The 15,189-nt window shown below is 39.8% G+C and overlaps 1 protein-coding gene across 5 annotated transcripts in view; it reads right to left on the bottom strand.

The window, feature by feature from the left end:
- LOC139942582 (uncharacterized) overlaps positions 1–15,189 on the bottom strand; it is a 154,376-nt gene that overhangs the window by 40,420 nt on the left and 98,767 nt on the right. For 2 of the 5 annotated variants that reach the window (XM_071939439.1, XM_071939442.1), the window contains exons 12-17: positions 14,009–14,056; positions 12,289–12,399; positions 12,001–12,176; positions 11,245–11,387; positions 6,991–7,050; positions 251–502 (exon numbers count right to left, since the gene is read on the bottom strand). In XM_071939439.1, the coding sequence (XP_071795540.1) occupies positions 251–502; positions 6,991–7,050; positions 11,245–11,387; positions 12,001–12,176; positions 12,289–12,399; positions 14,009–14,056 (790 nt within the window). The remainder of the gene's footprint in view (positions 1–250; positions 503–6,990; positions 7,051–11,244; positions 11,388–12,000; positions 12,177–12,288; positions 12,400–14,008; positions 14,057–15,189) is intronic. The other 3 variants (XM_071939441.1, XM_071939444.1, XM_071939440.1) reach the window with 2 other exon arrangements.

Below are 15,189 nucleotides of genomic sequence, written 5' to 3'. Positions count from 1 at the left end.
GAAAGTGTCCACTGGCTTTAATAGCAATAATTAAGTAGTAATAATGAATATTTCATCACCCTTTTCATAAAGAGACATTTTAGCATCCAAACCTTCGCGGGGGCAGAATAACTGCATTTGAAGTTAAACTATTTTTGAAACTATTAATTCAGCGGCAATTGCTAATTAACTCTTTTAATGGATGAAGGTTGTTGAAGTTTTCAGAGGGGGGTAAGGATTTTGAGGGCAATGGGGGGGATTCAAAGCAAACCTTGGAGCATCAGCGTTAGCGAGCGTGGCAGCGATTGACGACAGGCAGTATCCGTACAGCAGCAAGCCGATCAACATGGCTGCCAGGGCGAGTGCCCGGCCGATGGTTGTATGGGCGCTGATGTCACCGTAGCCTGTGCTTGTCATGGTCGCTGCTGCCCAGTACAAGGCCGTCACGTACTCCTCAAACTGCGATGTCGCCAAAGCGTCTGTTGCTGTCGTATCAGCTATGTTTGTGGAACGTGGTTTTGGGCTGTTGGGTTTGTAAAAAAACGAGGGCAAGCATTAAAGTTTGAAGATGATGGCAAGACAAACAGATTTCAGACAATAAGGTCGGGCCCAATTTCATAAAGCTATTTAAGCAGAAAATTCTGCTTAGTGAGTTTCTTGGCTAAGCAAGAAATGATTTGGCTTCCAGTTGCAGCGATGGTAACTGTATGGTATCCTGGCTGGTAATATATTTTTGTTAATCACATTTTTTTTTGTGCTAAGCAAGTTCTTACAGGCTTTATGAAATTGGACACGGACCTTCTTTTTCATACAAAGGAGGTAGGGTTAAACATTGACAGCAAATACTAAATGGGAAACTTGAATAACACATCCAGTTTGTCTTTACAATTTCACACCTGGTATCTCCATGTGATTCCTTTTTCCAAATTAGTGGCCAAATGTTTGAATGGAGCTTTGTACGAATTTACGCTTTTGAAAGTGGCTAAGACAGGAACTCTAAAAATTCAAAAAATTGTTACGTTATCTTTTGTGTCAAAGGCAAGAAAATTGCTTAGGTTACTTGATTCCAAAGCATCAACAATTTTGGTAAAAAAAGGACAACAAATATAAATTTTTAAGCTACTTTCTTTCTTGGAATTAAAATAATGTTTGTTTGAAGAAATGAAAGTTAAGTAAAAGTGGGAATCGAACCTTGGACCTCCAGATAAATGTGGTACAAAACTTTGTAATTTTAAAACGGAAAAATCTAGGTGACTACAATTTTGACTTGAATTAAATTCAAAGCTAATGGGCTGCAGAGCTGCACACAGTACGCAATCCTGCTAAGCACAAGAAAATAAATCAATGCAGAAACAGGTTACCAGCCAAAATGCAGTGTAGTGTCAATTGATTATGACTGGCTCCCTGCTCATATCAGCTAAACTGAAACAATTGATTAAGCAGTGATTACAAAAAAATAAAAAACGGAAAACATAAAGAGAGACATTGAAATGACAGAACTCATTCTGAGTCGTTACGACAGACCCATGTTAAAATCCTTACCAAATCCTAGGAGGAAACTACCTAAAAATCACGAGATGTGTTAGACCAAACCTCTGATAACATTAATGTTGTTAAATGTACAAATTAATGTGAGCATACGGAAATGAAATTCTACATAGCTATGACGTAACCATGGCCTCAGCTGGAGTATAATACAATTATCAGGAATATGTTGTGCATGATAGTGATGTGCATAATATAAAGGATGGGGTGAATGCAAGATGCAAAGTAATTCAGGTTCTTTACATACAATGTAGTTATAGGAACACGTTGCCTTGGATCGGACGAGTTGGTCTATACAAAGCGTTTGTAACCATTTTTTTATAAAATGCATATGGTTGGAAAGATGTTTTGAAAGTAGAATTCAATGATCCACACACATTTGCCTCGAAATTGCGTGGTTTTCCTTCTACTGTGCGAACTAACACGGTCAGCCAGTATGGCCGTCCGTGTGAGTCGAGATAAAAAGAAAACCGTGCAATTTCGAGGCATGTTTGTGTGGACCATTGTATTCTACTTCTACAACATCTTTCTAACCATATGCATTTTATACAAACGCTTTTCAAAGACCAACTCGACCGATCCAAGGCAACGTGTTTCTTTATTATATGTCAAGAGGACAAATTTTGTTAAAAGGATCGGCACAACCAACCCCCCCCCCAAAAAAAAAAATAATAATAAAATAAAATAAAATGATAACCAAAGTCTGATTGAAGTTGCAACAAGGTGTAGTCATAATTTTTTTTTAATTATAAATGAATAATGCACTTGGCGGCAGCATACTGTGGGCCATTCTTACTGCAATGGTACCACTCAAACTCGTTCCCAGGGGTGCAGGATCTTGCTGCGCCATTTTGTCCAACCTAGGCCACCGAGCTAGCCCAGTGGCTAGAGGCAGATTGAATCCTTAGCAGCTAGTATCGCAGCATATTAATAGATGTTATTTTTTGCAATGGGGATGAAGATTATAACTGTATACTCAGTACTTTCCAAAGTTCTAAGAACAAAATTGAGGGAAAGGTACTCGATGATGTGCATGTCTTTGAAAAAAAACAAAAAAAAACGCATTCTTCAAGTTTAACAATACGCACACCAGGTGTGAGCAATGAACCATTCAGTATCTATGGACTACAATGTACCTACATGTATGTATAGTGCCACTACAAAGCGTTTTCTTAACGGTAGGAAATTAATTAGTATATTATGAGCAAATGATACATGAGCAAATGACACATTAAAACACAGGGAAGGTTCATGCAAGTATCATTCTAAATGTAAATCATACTTTACAACGACTGATAACAGAGCAATTAAAGCCCGGTTCATACTTCCTGCGAATGCGAAGCGAATTTGGCGTGAATTTGCCGTCACAACCCTCCTTTCGCACCGATATTCGCAAGTGAGTTGAGCAGAGTTGAACTGCTGCGAATTATTCGTTGCGAATTTGTGACGTCGACATTCGCATCGCATTCGCTTTCGCAGGAAGTATGAACCGGGCTTTAATCACAAGTGGAAACTAAAAAGGCCCTAAGCTGTGGCTTAGGCTAAGGTAAGCCATTAATGGCTGACAGCCGCAAGCCATAGCCAGAGCTGTGAAATGAAAAAGGCCCTCTGCTAGTCACAATGATAAATGTTCCTAATGCACCTTTGGTAAATGATTATCTGGTATCTCAATTTTGCAAAAACATTTCCTCGCACGAAAAATGCTCTGTGCGAAAAATATCTGTGCGTAGTTGTTTTGGTGTGTACCTCCGAGCATGTTTGAAGGGAAAATACTTTGCTTTTTAAAAGAAATCATGTTTTTGAAAATGTCTCTGAAAATCCGAATTGGTGTCCACACTGGAAGATTAATCCCTCATTGGAATGCACAATCTGAGAAAAGTATCTGACAGCAACATTTCTCAAATTACACATTTTAGGGAACAAAAACCAGACATCTTTTGCCCTAACCACTTCTCACTAAAAAATCTAAGATTGTTCCAATCTGAAAGTACATGTACACAAACTTGTGCAACAAGGTTTTTTTTTTCTATCATTATTTTTCAATGGAGCCTGGGGTCGATTTCACAAAGGTAGTCCTAACTTAGGCCTAGTCCTAAGCAATGCTAAGACATAGGACAGGTCCCAAGTTAGGACCAGTAACTCATCCTTAACTTAGGACTGGTCCTATCTCTTAGCATTGCCTAGGACTAGTCCTAAGTTAGGACTACCTTTGTGAAATCCACCCCTGTTATTTTTGCAGAATTGTGATAGAGAATACTGGTCTTTGACAATTACCAAACAAGTCCATTGCCTGTAAGGGAAAAGTTTGACAACTTCAAAGTCACGCATAACATAGGTGATGTGATCAAGCTAAATGAGTTGTTTGTCGGTCAATGCACTATTGAATAACAGGCCAACATAGGTCGGCATGGGTGTACATTTCTATACATCTCTTGGCGTTTCGACTTCCATTACTTTTGAACCAAAGGTGGTGGTATCAACACAGGTTTTCATATCCTTCAAGCTGAGATTGTACTTCTTTTAAATAGATTAAAAAACAAAAACTGACAAGGGTCGACAAAAGACTCATTTAGCTCGATCGCATCACATATGTAAGTGCTGTTTTACGTTTTAAAACGGTTTTGCACTGTGACGTCAATTTAACCATAGTTCAAACAGTATGATCCGTTACCAATGGTGTATAATAGGTCAGCACGCTGTAGTGCAGTGAAAAATGCAAACTATGAACAACAAAATGAAGCTTAGGACTGCAGCCTGGAGAGCACGTTGAAGACAATGCACGGTGGAACAAAGAGCTGATGGGCTTAAACTGTCAAAAAAAAAAGGGTGGATTACATACATAATGTATTAAATGACCTGGGAAGGAGGATGGGGAAGGGGGTAGATCTAAAACACCAAAAGAATAAAAAAAGACCCAGTAAAAACCCAGAAACTAACAATGCAATTTACGCATCGGAATGTGGGTGCGGATCCTGGTTATAACACTTGCGTTCTTGGTTGAGATGCTTTTGACTTACATGTAAGACGTACTTTCTTGAACGGCAGAAATGTAAGAATTACCGTCAAAATTGCAGCGTGGGATATTTGTCTTTGACTTGTTAACTTGACTTGTTTAGTGGTTTACTTAAGAAGCATTTTACAAATATCCTCGCTAACCAATCTTCTGATTAAGGTCGTTTAATTACATTGTGTCCCTGTTTGGAAAAAAAAAAGCGTATTTGGCGAGCATGTGACGTGATAACAAGGAACGTGCGTGTACATGATGTGCTAATTAGAGAATAGTGATGTGTGACTGTGCAATCAGTGTATTGGTAACCATTTTGTACCTGGTACCGAAGTACCAGTGACTTTAAGTGTTTGCAACTTGGATTTCCAATTGAGACCAAATTATCACACAGACCAACTGTCTGTTTACTATTATTTTATGCATATGCTTGGATACACCAAGTGAGGAGACTGTTTTTTTTGACAATGACTAAAATAAATACCCTGTCTTTAAGCCTGAACTTGTGACTAAACAAGTAATTTAACCAGACATTTTTTGAATGTAACTTGCAGACATCTTATTGTAGAAAACACTAATTTGTGCCTTAAACAATAATCTTGGTGGATAAGAGCACCCAACTCAAGCTCTGATGCTTCTGTACAGCAGAGTGTGGGTTCGAATCCCGGTCGTGACACTTGTGTCCCTGAGCAAGACACTTAACTATAATTGCTTCTCTCCACCCAGGGGTAAATGGGAACCTGTGAGGGCAGAGATGGTTCTTGTGATTGGTTTAGCCGAGTAGCGCACATGTATTGCGCACAGGCTGTATATACTCCCCAGGGAGCTGAGATGGTTCAAGGAATGACTTGAGGCCCAGTGACCAGGGGTAATAATGTCTGAATCGCTTTGAGACACCCCTCGGGCGTGAAAAGCGCTATATAAAAACAGTCTATTATTATTATTATTATATGTTACATCTAAAACTCTGAAAAATCAATCTATCAGAAATGTGATTCCAGAAAAAAGGGAAAAAAAAGAAAATGAAATTCCAGAAAAAAAATAATAATAGGCACATGTCAATCAAGCAAGATTATTAGTTAGTGCTCTAGTGTACGTCGTGGACCAGCTCTGTGTAACAAGTGCTTCCGATATTAAAACCCACTATATCCCCACCCTAAAATGAATTTCACTCATCGTAGCGGCAACAAAGACTGTGCAAATCTTGCGTGATTGCGTGATTCGTTTGAAATTATCAAGCTGTATACAGAAAATTGGGTTTGGAAATTGGCTAAGCACAAAATGAGCAGGGAACCAGTGTGAAAATTGATACAATACATTGTGTTTGGCTGGTTGCCAGTTTCTGCTGAACTGAACATTATTCTATTTTACTACTGAGCAATTTTGTGTGCTTAAAAGCTGCTTTGCTGGGCGCCTGTTTTTCTTCCCATTGAATGTTTGTCGGTTGTTTAAGCAAATGTGTAATTTTGTTTTGCTTAGTAGCTACATTTTCTACTTTAAAGGATTTGGGTACTTTTTTCAATACACAACACAATGTCCACTGGCTTACATTAAACTTACACTGCTTGAAGATAATGATAGTATACGTACCTTAAAATATTAGAGGTGCTGAAGTTTTTGAGAAATGAGTAAAACAATATCATGAAAATACGTTTTTACACGCTAAAATAATTTTCGTCTCATGATCAGTGAGACAGAAATTATTTTCATGACATTGTTTTATTCATTTCTCAAAAACTACAGCACCTCAGCAAGTAATATTTTCAGGGAAGCTTACTACTATCATTATCTTCAAACTGTGTAAGTTTAATGTAAATCTATGGACATTGTGTTTTTTGTCCATACATGTAGACCCTTTAAAGGGAAGGTACACGTTTGGTAATTATTCAAAACAAATATTAACTTAAAAACCGTCTTGGTAACAAGAATTGGAGGAATTTTGATTGTGGGAAACGACTCCCTCTGAGAAAGAGGTAGTTTCTCACTAAAATAATAAAAGACTTCTAGCTAGAAGTCTTTTATTCTTATCTGAAAGCACACAATTTCGTCCAACGAAGGTGTTTTTTCTTTCATAATTTTCTTGCATTTCAATGACCAATTGATCTATGAGCCCAAATTTTCACAGGTTTGTTATGTTATGGTTATGATGGGATACACCAAGTGAGAAGACTGGTCTTTGACAATTATCAATCGTGTACCTTCCCTTTAAAGCAGCTCTTTGAAATTTGTCCCTCAGAAATTCTTTTGAATACACGCAAGACATGAACAGAACTTTTATAAGAATGTGGGCAGGTTCGGAAAACGGGGCACTCGTGCACAGAGCAGGTCGCGTTAACTGGCGTGAGTGAGTGCAAGAGAGTGCAAGAACACGGATACATGGTAAGTGCTGTTGGTGAAAGGGGTCATTACCAAACTTATCACACAATGACAACCGTACAATGAGAGAGACTCAAGGTTCTGACCTGGCACCCTTAACGTTAAACACAAAATCGGCATTTGGTCTCTTCATGTCCGCCTGACATCTGTTGTTGAAGGGGGTCGGGGAGGGATGAAAAGGGGATGGGGGCAAAATATCACAAGAGTTTTTTTTTTCGGAGGGGGAAGGGAGAGGGGGCAAATGAGATGGATTAGAGAGGGGGGAAATAAAAAAAAGAATCAAAAACATGGTGAAGGATTTAATAACAAATGAGTTATAAAACAGATGAGGCATGATTGTAAAAACTGGAAGGGGGGTAAACTGTTGTAAAAAAAAACATGGCGGGGGGCTTTTGTTTTTGTTTTCACACTGCTGCCATCTTGGTTATTTCTGGCAGAAAAAGCAAACTCGAAGCAAATGTTTTCATAAGTAACTGGCCCTGCTACATGTGCTGATGAGAGCCCCTTTTACTCTCTGGCCAAGTTGACCTGATTGGAGGCTATAGAAATTTACTTGCATTTAAAATGCGCCATAGAAATAGTCTGTTATTTACTTCAAAGAGGAGCTCTAAGATCAAATTCACTTTTAGGATCCACCAATTTTTTGCCAAAAATAGCTAATGGCCTGTCGCTTTGACCTCAGCAAAGACTTTCTCGAGGAAAGACTCAGGCTGTTAACTTTGTTTGCATTTATAACATAGGTCCTTTTGGCTTGTGAGCAGTTTGCAACAGCTAATACGCCTCTCTAAATATTTATGCATGAAGTACGTCACAATGCTAACTCAAAGCGAGGCGATGGGCGCAGCCACTGCATAGCCTCATTTTGGGTAAGAATTATGACGTCATGCGTATTAAGAGAGGCGTATGCCGTCTCTACTCTCACGTTAAAATAGAGTAAAATGTCACGGTGTTTGATACCCTTCAAGTGTAATTTTTATCAAAATCCAAAAATTTTCAATGTGGAAAGTTTTAAATGGTCTGTACATTTTAGCAACAGAGACGTTTTGGCTCATTCCTGGTTAGGGAAAATGAACAGGAGGGCTTTTTCATTGGCTTTTGCAGTATCACAGGCGCCCGAAAGTTTTTCAAATTGTATAAGTAGCCTGGCTATGGCCCTTTTCAAATCCGCGCTGTTGGCTTTTGATTCGGCTTCAGGCCCCGTCCTCTCGTCTGAAGCCCCGAGCGAGTATAATAATAATAACAACAATTTAGGGGGCTAATCATCCTTACTCGCAGCTAAGAGCTGAATTGCGAAGGACGCTGCTACAACGTGTTCGAGAAGCAGGCATGCAAGGGCGCATTCAGCTGCCAGCCACATCAACCCATTATGACCACGGAGCACAGCAAAGATCGAAAGTGTTTGATTTTTTCCTGAGGGAGGAAAACCGGATAGTCTGGAAAACCCTTGTGGCACAGCAGAGAACCATCGCACAACTCAACTCACATATGGCCCCGACCGGGAATCGAACCGGGGTCACCTTGGTGAGAGGCAAGTGCTTTACGCACAAGCCAACCGTGCCACCCCAGTATGCAAAGCACTCGCAATTATTGTCAAAACAACTGCGGGGCCAAGCTAGCCTGCGCCAAATGGTTTCAAAAAGTTCCTCGCGTAACACACTGTCTTCTGTGGATGGATTCAAGATGGCGGCAGTGTGAACAGGGTCTATGCAAATGGCTCTACTTGGCTCATGTAGATAATCGGAAAACTGGGTTAGATAAAAACAAACTTGTTGAAAATAACCAGGTGAGCAAGTTTGGCTGCTAGCTGTCAGGTTGCTGATCGCTTAGTTTTCAGGGCATTGTCACATAAGACAACTTTTGCAGACAGCTTTAAAGGAACATGTTGCCTTGGATCAGTCGAGTTGGTCTTTAAAAAGCGTTTGTAACCATTTGTTATAAAATGCATACAGGTAGAAAGATGAGGTAAAAGTAGAATACAATGATCCACACAAACATGCCTCGAAATTGCATGGTTTTCTTTTTACCTTGTACGGATTTCTTTTACATTTATGGGAGTCAAATTTTGGACTCCCACAAATAAGTAAAAGGAAAACGGTGCATTTTTAAGGCAAATTTGTGTGGATCATTGTATTCTACTTTTAAAATACCTTTCTAACCATATGCATTTCATAACAAATGCTTTTTATAGACCAACTCGTCCGATCAAAGGCAATGTGTTCTTTTAAGGCGACCAACTGCAGTCCATGCTACATGTACACGACCACTTTGGTAGAAAATGAGTAATTTTTTAAACAATGTCCAACGTTCCCCCAAAATAGTATGTGAACACTGGCAAAAATGTGAGTGGATCTAATTCTTGGCGAATATTTCCTGAAACTTGAAAAAAACCGAGGCCATGGGCATGGTATTATTAAAGGCAGTGGACGCTATTGGTAATTACTCAAAATTATTAGCATAAAACCTTACTTAGTAACGTGTAATGGGAGAGGTTGATAGTATAAAACATTCTTAGAAACGGCTCCCTCTAGAGTAAGGTCGTTTTCGGGAAAGAAGTAATTTTTCACGAATTTGATTTGGAGACCTCAGATTAAATAGAATTTGAGGTCTCGAAATCAAGCATCTGAAAGCACACACCTTCGTGTGACAAAGGTGTTTTTTTCTTTCATTAATATCTCGCAACTTCGATGACCGATTGAGCTCAAATTTTCACAGGTTTGTTATTTTATGCATGTGTTGAGATACAGCCAAGTGAGAAGACTGGTCTTTGACAATGACCAATAGCGTCCAGGGGCTTTAATAGCTGGTTCTAAACAATTCGGTTCTTCTCTCGTTCTGGAACCAAAATATGAAGAAACGTTTTACAGTGGGATTACAAGCGGAGATTACTGGTAAGGGGGCAGTTACACATGTTATATATGAGAAAGACGTAAATTTCATTTTGGAACTTTGCAAAGAAAGAACACAACAGCAAAAGCACAGGGCAACATGGCACTTGGCGTTGGTGGCATGGGCTATTTTGAGGCCTGCCAGTCGACATTCAGCTAACAGTCAAACTTGCTCACAGATAAACATAACTTATAAAATGACACATCGACCCTACATGTCTTTTTTTGGCTTTTACTGAAAGCTAACTTTGATCACACATGCGTTTCCACGAGGCTTGCGAAAATTTTTACTTGAATAAATAATTTCTAAAAATGCTACGATATTGTTAAAGGAACCTGTTGCCTTGGATCGGACGAGTTGGTCTACAAAAGTCGTTTATAAAATGCATATGGTTGAAAAGATGTTTTAAAAGTAGAATACAATGATCCACACAAATTTGCCTCGAAATTGCACGGTCTGCCTTTTATGACTCCCATATATGGCCGACCGTGTTAGTCGACGAGGTAAAAGGAAAACCGCTCAATTTGGAGGCGTGTTTGTGTGGATCATTGTATTCTACTTTCACAACATCTTTCAACCCAGCATTTTATTAAAAACAGTTACAAACGCTTTTTAATGACCAACTCGACTGATACCAGGCAACGTGTTCCTTTAACCAACAAGATTGTTAAAAAATAACAATTGAGAGCTGCAGAGGTAAAAACTTCAAACCCGTCTTAAAGAGTGTCTCTCTTTGTTTAAACGCCTTCAGCACTTTGAAAAGAGATGCATGCGCCGGAATATAATATTCCAATATTAATATTATCAGAGTAGAAGTAGAAGTAGAGATATTTCCATTAAGATGTTTTTGCGTAGTTTTTTTTCTTACCATGCAAAGATATAACTCATTCACAGGTAATTTTGTGTGGTGGAAATTTCCTTTAAAACCAATCATGGCAGAATTTCAGTGAGCTGTTGAGCGAAAAGTTGCAGTTAAACAATTCCACTTGGTGGAAAGAGGTAACCAGTCAATGTTGGAATTGGTGCCTCACTAAGTAAAACTTCCAATATAGTCTTGCTCAACAGGCTATATGAAATTGAGCCCAGAATTTGTATCGAGCATACTCCATACCAAAAACCCCGACTTTGTTTTAAAGAATTGACGTGCCTTGCATCATGACAAGCGTGGCAGTTTTGGCTGTGCAGTAACCACATACACCAAAATCTTGCAAGAAAACTTTGCTGGTTGGATTTTTAACGCTTTGTGTCGATGCCGTGCCCATCAGAGTCGTGCATAATCCGACCCGAAAATTGGAAAAACAGTACGTACCGATTGTTTCATCACCAAAATTCCCTTCGCATTGGCATTCCCAGTGGCATTCGCAGGGCTTTAGGCATAAAAGACACGGGAATTTCTGGCCTTATAATTATTCAGTTTTATATGAGAATACGTTATGACAGAAAGTCTGACTTACTTGCCCGAGTCGCACGTCAGCAAGTACCAGAGGCAGGAACTCCAATGGGACAGCAAGGCAATGTAGATGAAGAACTTGAAGAACCGGATGGTGGCAATGTTCACGTCAAGATCTTTCTCCAGGTTCTTGAAGTAGTTGGGTACCTATTGTAAAGCGTGGTTTAAAGTCAAAGAATACAATTGTTTTAAAGACTCTGGACACTATTGGTAATTGACCCTTCCCATGAAATATGTAAATTGCACATAGCGCGTGCGCACTAACGTTTTGGTTGGCAAAATGAGGGAACATCGCGCTGTTTTGTACACGGCTAATGGGTGCGTGACGCAGACGCGATTGCGCGTCTGCTTAGTGCACAACTCTATGGCGTTTGCCAACCAACAGGGTCTGTACGCATGAGTAAATGTGATTAGCATATTTCATGGGAAGGGTCCATTGTCTAAGACCAGTCTTCTCACTTGGTGTTTCCCATCATAAGCATAAAACAACAAGCCTGTAGAAATTGGGGCTATATCGGTCATCGGTCTCAGCCTTGCACTGTTTACCTTAAGATTAATCCTTTCATCACTCATTCTAACTCGAGATAGGATTAATCCTAGCGGTGCGTGTAATAAGCTGCAGTTAGAGTGCCAATTATTTCGGAGATCACTACACTAGTAAACTTTTCATTGTTCAACCCCAAATTAATGAAATACAAGATTTTCTGGCATTTGTTCCCAGACTTCGCAAATGATGTCAACTGATAGCACTGGTACCCACCCTCCACGCCTTGATCAGTCTATTCAAAGAGAGGAAATAAAGCGTATTGTTGCGCAAGTTTCCTTCCTTGACGAGTAGAGAGAGCAAATCCAGTGGGAGAATGGCAGCCACATCCAGAAAGAAGCCCGGGGTCTTCACGTAGTGGTCTGTGATGCTCTTGAAGTCCTTGTAGGTACCTGTAAGAACAAAACAAGAAGAGGTGTTTGTTAAGGAGGTGTTTGTGCTTGTATTGCCCGATGCAAACACACCAATTCATTAACGACCAACCCAGCTGGGTTGCCAGCTTACCGTTGGGTGTTGATACAGCAGTCCTCAGGCGAACGATGATGTCAAAGAGTAGCACAAAATCCATAATGTACATCAGTGTCATCAGCAACAAGTTACCGGTGTTACCATCATCTGAAAAAAAAAGAGGAAAATGGGTAAAGTTAGGACCCGCGCTTGATTTTTCAAAAAGAGTTACGTCTGATCTTAAAGTTAGATTTGTAGCTCATTAGGTGAACTCCCCATTTTTTATTTTTTGTACCCAAGTCGCCAGACACAGAAGGTCTAAAGGCCACTACAAGGTGTGGGCTACTTTTTTTTTGTTTCCAGGGGTCGTTGCCACCTACTCCTGGGGCTGAAACAGGGCTACCCCCTTTACAGTCCATACGGATGTAGGCTTGGGTATCATCCATCAGAAGCCTGGCGGGTAGAGCAAAAAGCACTCCCTCCCCAACTTTACGAAGCAATCATGGTTAAGTGTCTTGTTTTAGGACACAAGTGTCGCGACAGGGACCATCAATCAAAATATCTGAATTCTACTCACTGGTTTAAAGGCAGTGGACACTATTGGTAAATACTCAAAATAATTATTGGCATAAAACATTTCTTGGTGACGAGTAATGGAGAGAGGTTGATGGTATAAAACATTATGAGAAGCGGCTCCCTCTGAAGTGCCTTAGTTTTCGAGAAAGAAGTAGTTTTCCACGAATTTGATTTTGTGACCTCAGATTTAGAACTTGAGGTCTCGAAATCAACCATCTAAACGCACACAACTTCGTGTAACTAGGCTTATTTTTCTTTCATTATCTCGCAACTTCGATGACCAATTGAGCTCAAATTTTCACAGGTTTGTTATTTTATGTATATGTTGAGATACACTAACTGTGAAGGCTAGTCTTTGACAATTACCAATAGTGTCCACTGCCTTTAAGTGTGACTCTTATTAGCTTATCTTATTATTTTCTACTTATCGTAAGTACACCACCCCTCACTGGATGTTCTTTCCTTCACGTGTCTGCACGCCACGCTGGTTTCCTCAGTATTTTTCTAGGTGTTTTTACACTAGTCTTCTTAAAACTATTGTATTGTTTGCTCTTGTAGATCCTTTGTTTTGCAAATGTTTCAATAGGCCTTTTCACACTATCGACCTTCGATCAGTGTCAAAACTTACCCGGATAGGGTCCGTTTTGGTTTCTACATGGATACGAACAGCTTCGCTTTCACACTAGCTCTGCGCGAAATCAGCTTTTTGGTTATCTGTGTACCTTTCGATACGGATATTATGCGCCTGTTTCACTCTGCAAGGTCTTATGCAGATCGCAGCAGGACGCGGCTACTTTTTATGTACGCAGCCCCTTGTACGCATTTTTTTTCTTTACGCGCTGGACAACTGTAGTGTGCGCGGATGGCACACTCAACATGGATCAAAAATTACCCCTGAGGTGTTCACACTACGGCTTTCGATCCGTGTTGGAATCTTCGACATGGATAGAGATTTATACAACCCACCTCCCGGGCAGGGTTGGTTTAGACACGCATAAAGCGCCATATCCCCGGATCGACACCATGTTGAAAAGTTGTAGTGTGAAAAGGTCAGTGAACATATCCGGATCGTATCCATGTCCAACACAGAGATTTTTTGTAGTGTGAAAAGGCCTAATGTCTCTTATCAATGTTTGCTGGCGTATAAAATAAAGTAAAATGAAAATCTTATCAAATACGGAATAAAAATGTTTGCTCTTACTTGTACCTTCAAAATCTGGACTTGGCGGTGCGCCATTTCTACCATTGGCTGTGGAAAAATTAACAACAAGAGAAGCGCATTATATATAGTGTATTATAAAGGTTAATCGTTGAGATTGGCAGCCCGTCATATGATGCAATTGTGACGTGATTAGGCGATAAGACTACATCACCATAAAAGAACATCTTTATGTCAGTGCAAACATGCTGAATCTCCTAAAATAGCGTTTAATTTTGATCATGAGTTTGAAAGTATCAAATGTTGTATCTGGCTCAAAATAGCACGGATGTAATGGGCCAAAGTACAACATTTTTGCTTAAATGTAAACTTTATGTCAGTGCAAAAATGCTGAATCTCCTACAATAGTGTTTAATTTTGATCATGAGTTTTGAAAGTATCAAATGTTGTATCTGGCTCAAAATAGCACGGATGTCAGTGCAAACATGCACATATCTCTCTTTGTTATGACACTTGTTAGATTTAACTAGTACATATAACCATAACTAGTCTACTAGTAATAGCTTTTATAACTAAAACTAGCTGACAAGTTATAGCCGTTTGAACTATGACCAGTTTTTGAGTAACACCTATTGTAACTATAACTACATGTAGTTTACAAGTTATACTATTTCTCGTCACAAGTATACACATATTGACTGGCAATGAGGTAACTAGTGTAAGTCTATTCCCCTGAGGGACTTTGAATGACCAGAAGAGGGACCTATTTAGGCCCCTCTTCTGGTCACTCACAGGCCCGAGGGGGAATAGACGTACACTAGTTACCGAATTATGCCAGTTAATATGTGTTTTATAACACAGCTCGGTCTTAATTGTCAAATAAGAACAGAAATCTGGAAAAGGAAGGAAGTTTTGTAGTTGCTGTTCACGGTTCAAGTCAAGAGAGGGCGCTGCAACCGGGCACTATTTTCAAAGGCTAGTGCCCGCTCGGGAACTAGTTCCCGCAAACGCGCGTGCGCGCGATCACTAGACTATATTAGTTCATCCCACATGACCGTGTTTCAGCCAACCTGAATACAGAAAAGACAAGAGGTGTGTTATAATTATAGTTATTGCATATCGTAACTAGTAATTGTCTAATACATACTTACCAATTAAGCTTGCACAGTATGGGTACAAGAGTGAGATCAGGAGAGTATGATCAGCAGCACGCTACGTTCCCT

Source organism: Asterias amurensis, chromosome 10 (genome assembly GCF_032118995.1).
Source record: "Asterias amurensis chromosome 10, ASM3211899v1".
Classification (NCBI taxonomy): domain Eukaryota; kingdom Metazoa; phylum Echinodermata; class Asteroidea; order Forcipulatida; family Asteriidae; genus Asterias; species Asterias amurensis.
This window is presented reverse-complemented; position numbering and strand designations above follow the sequence as displayed.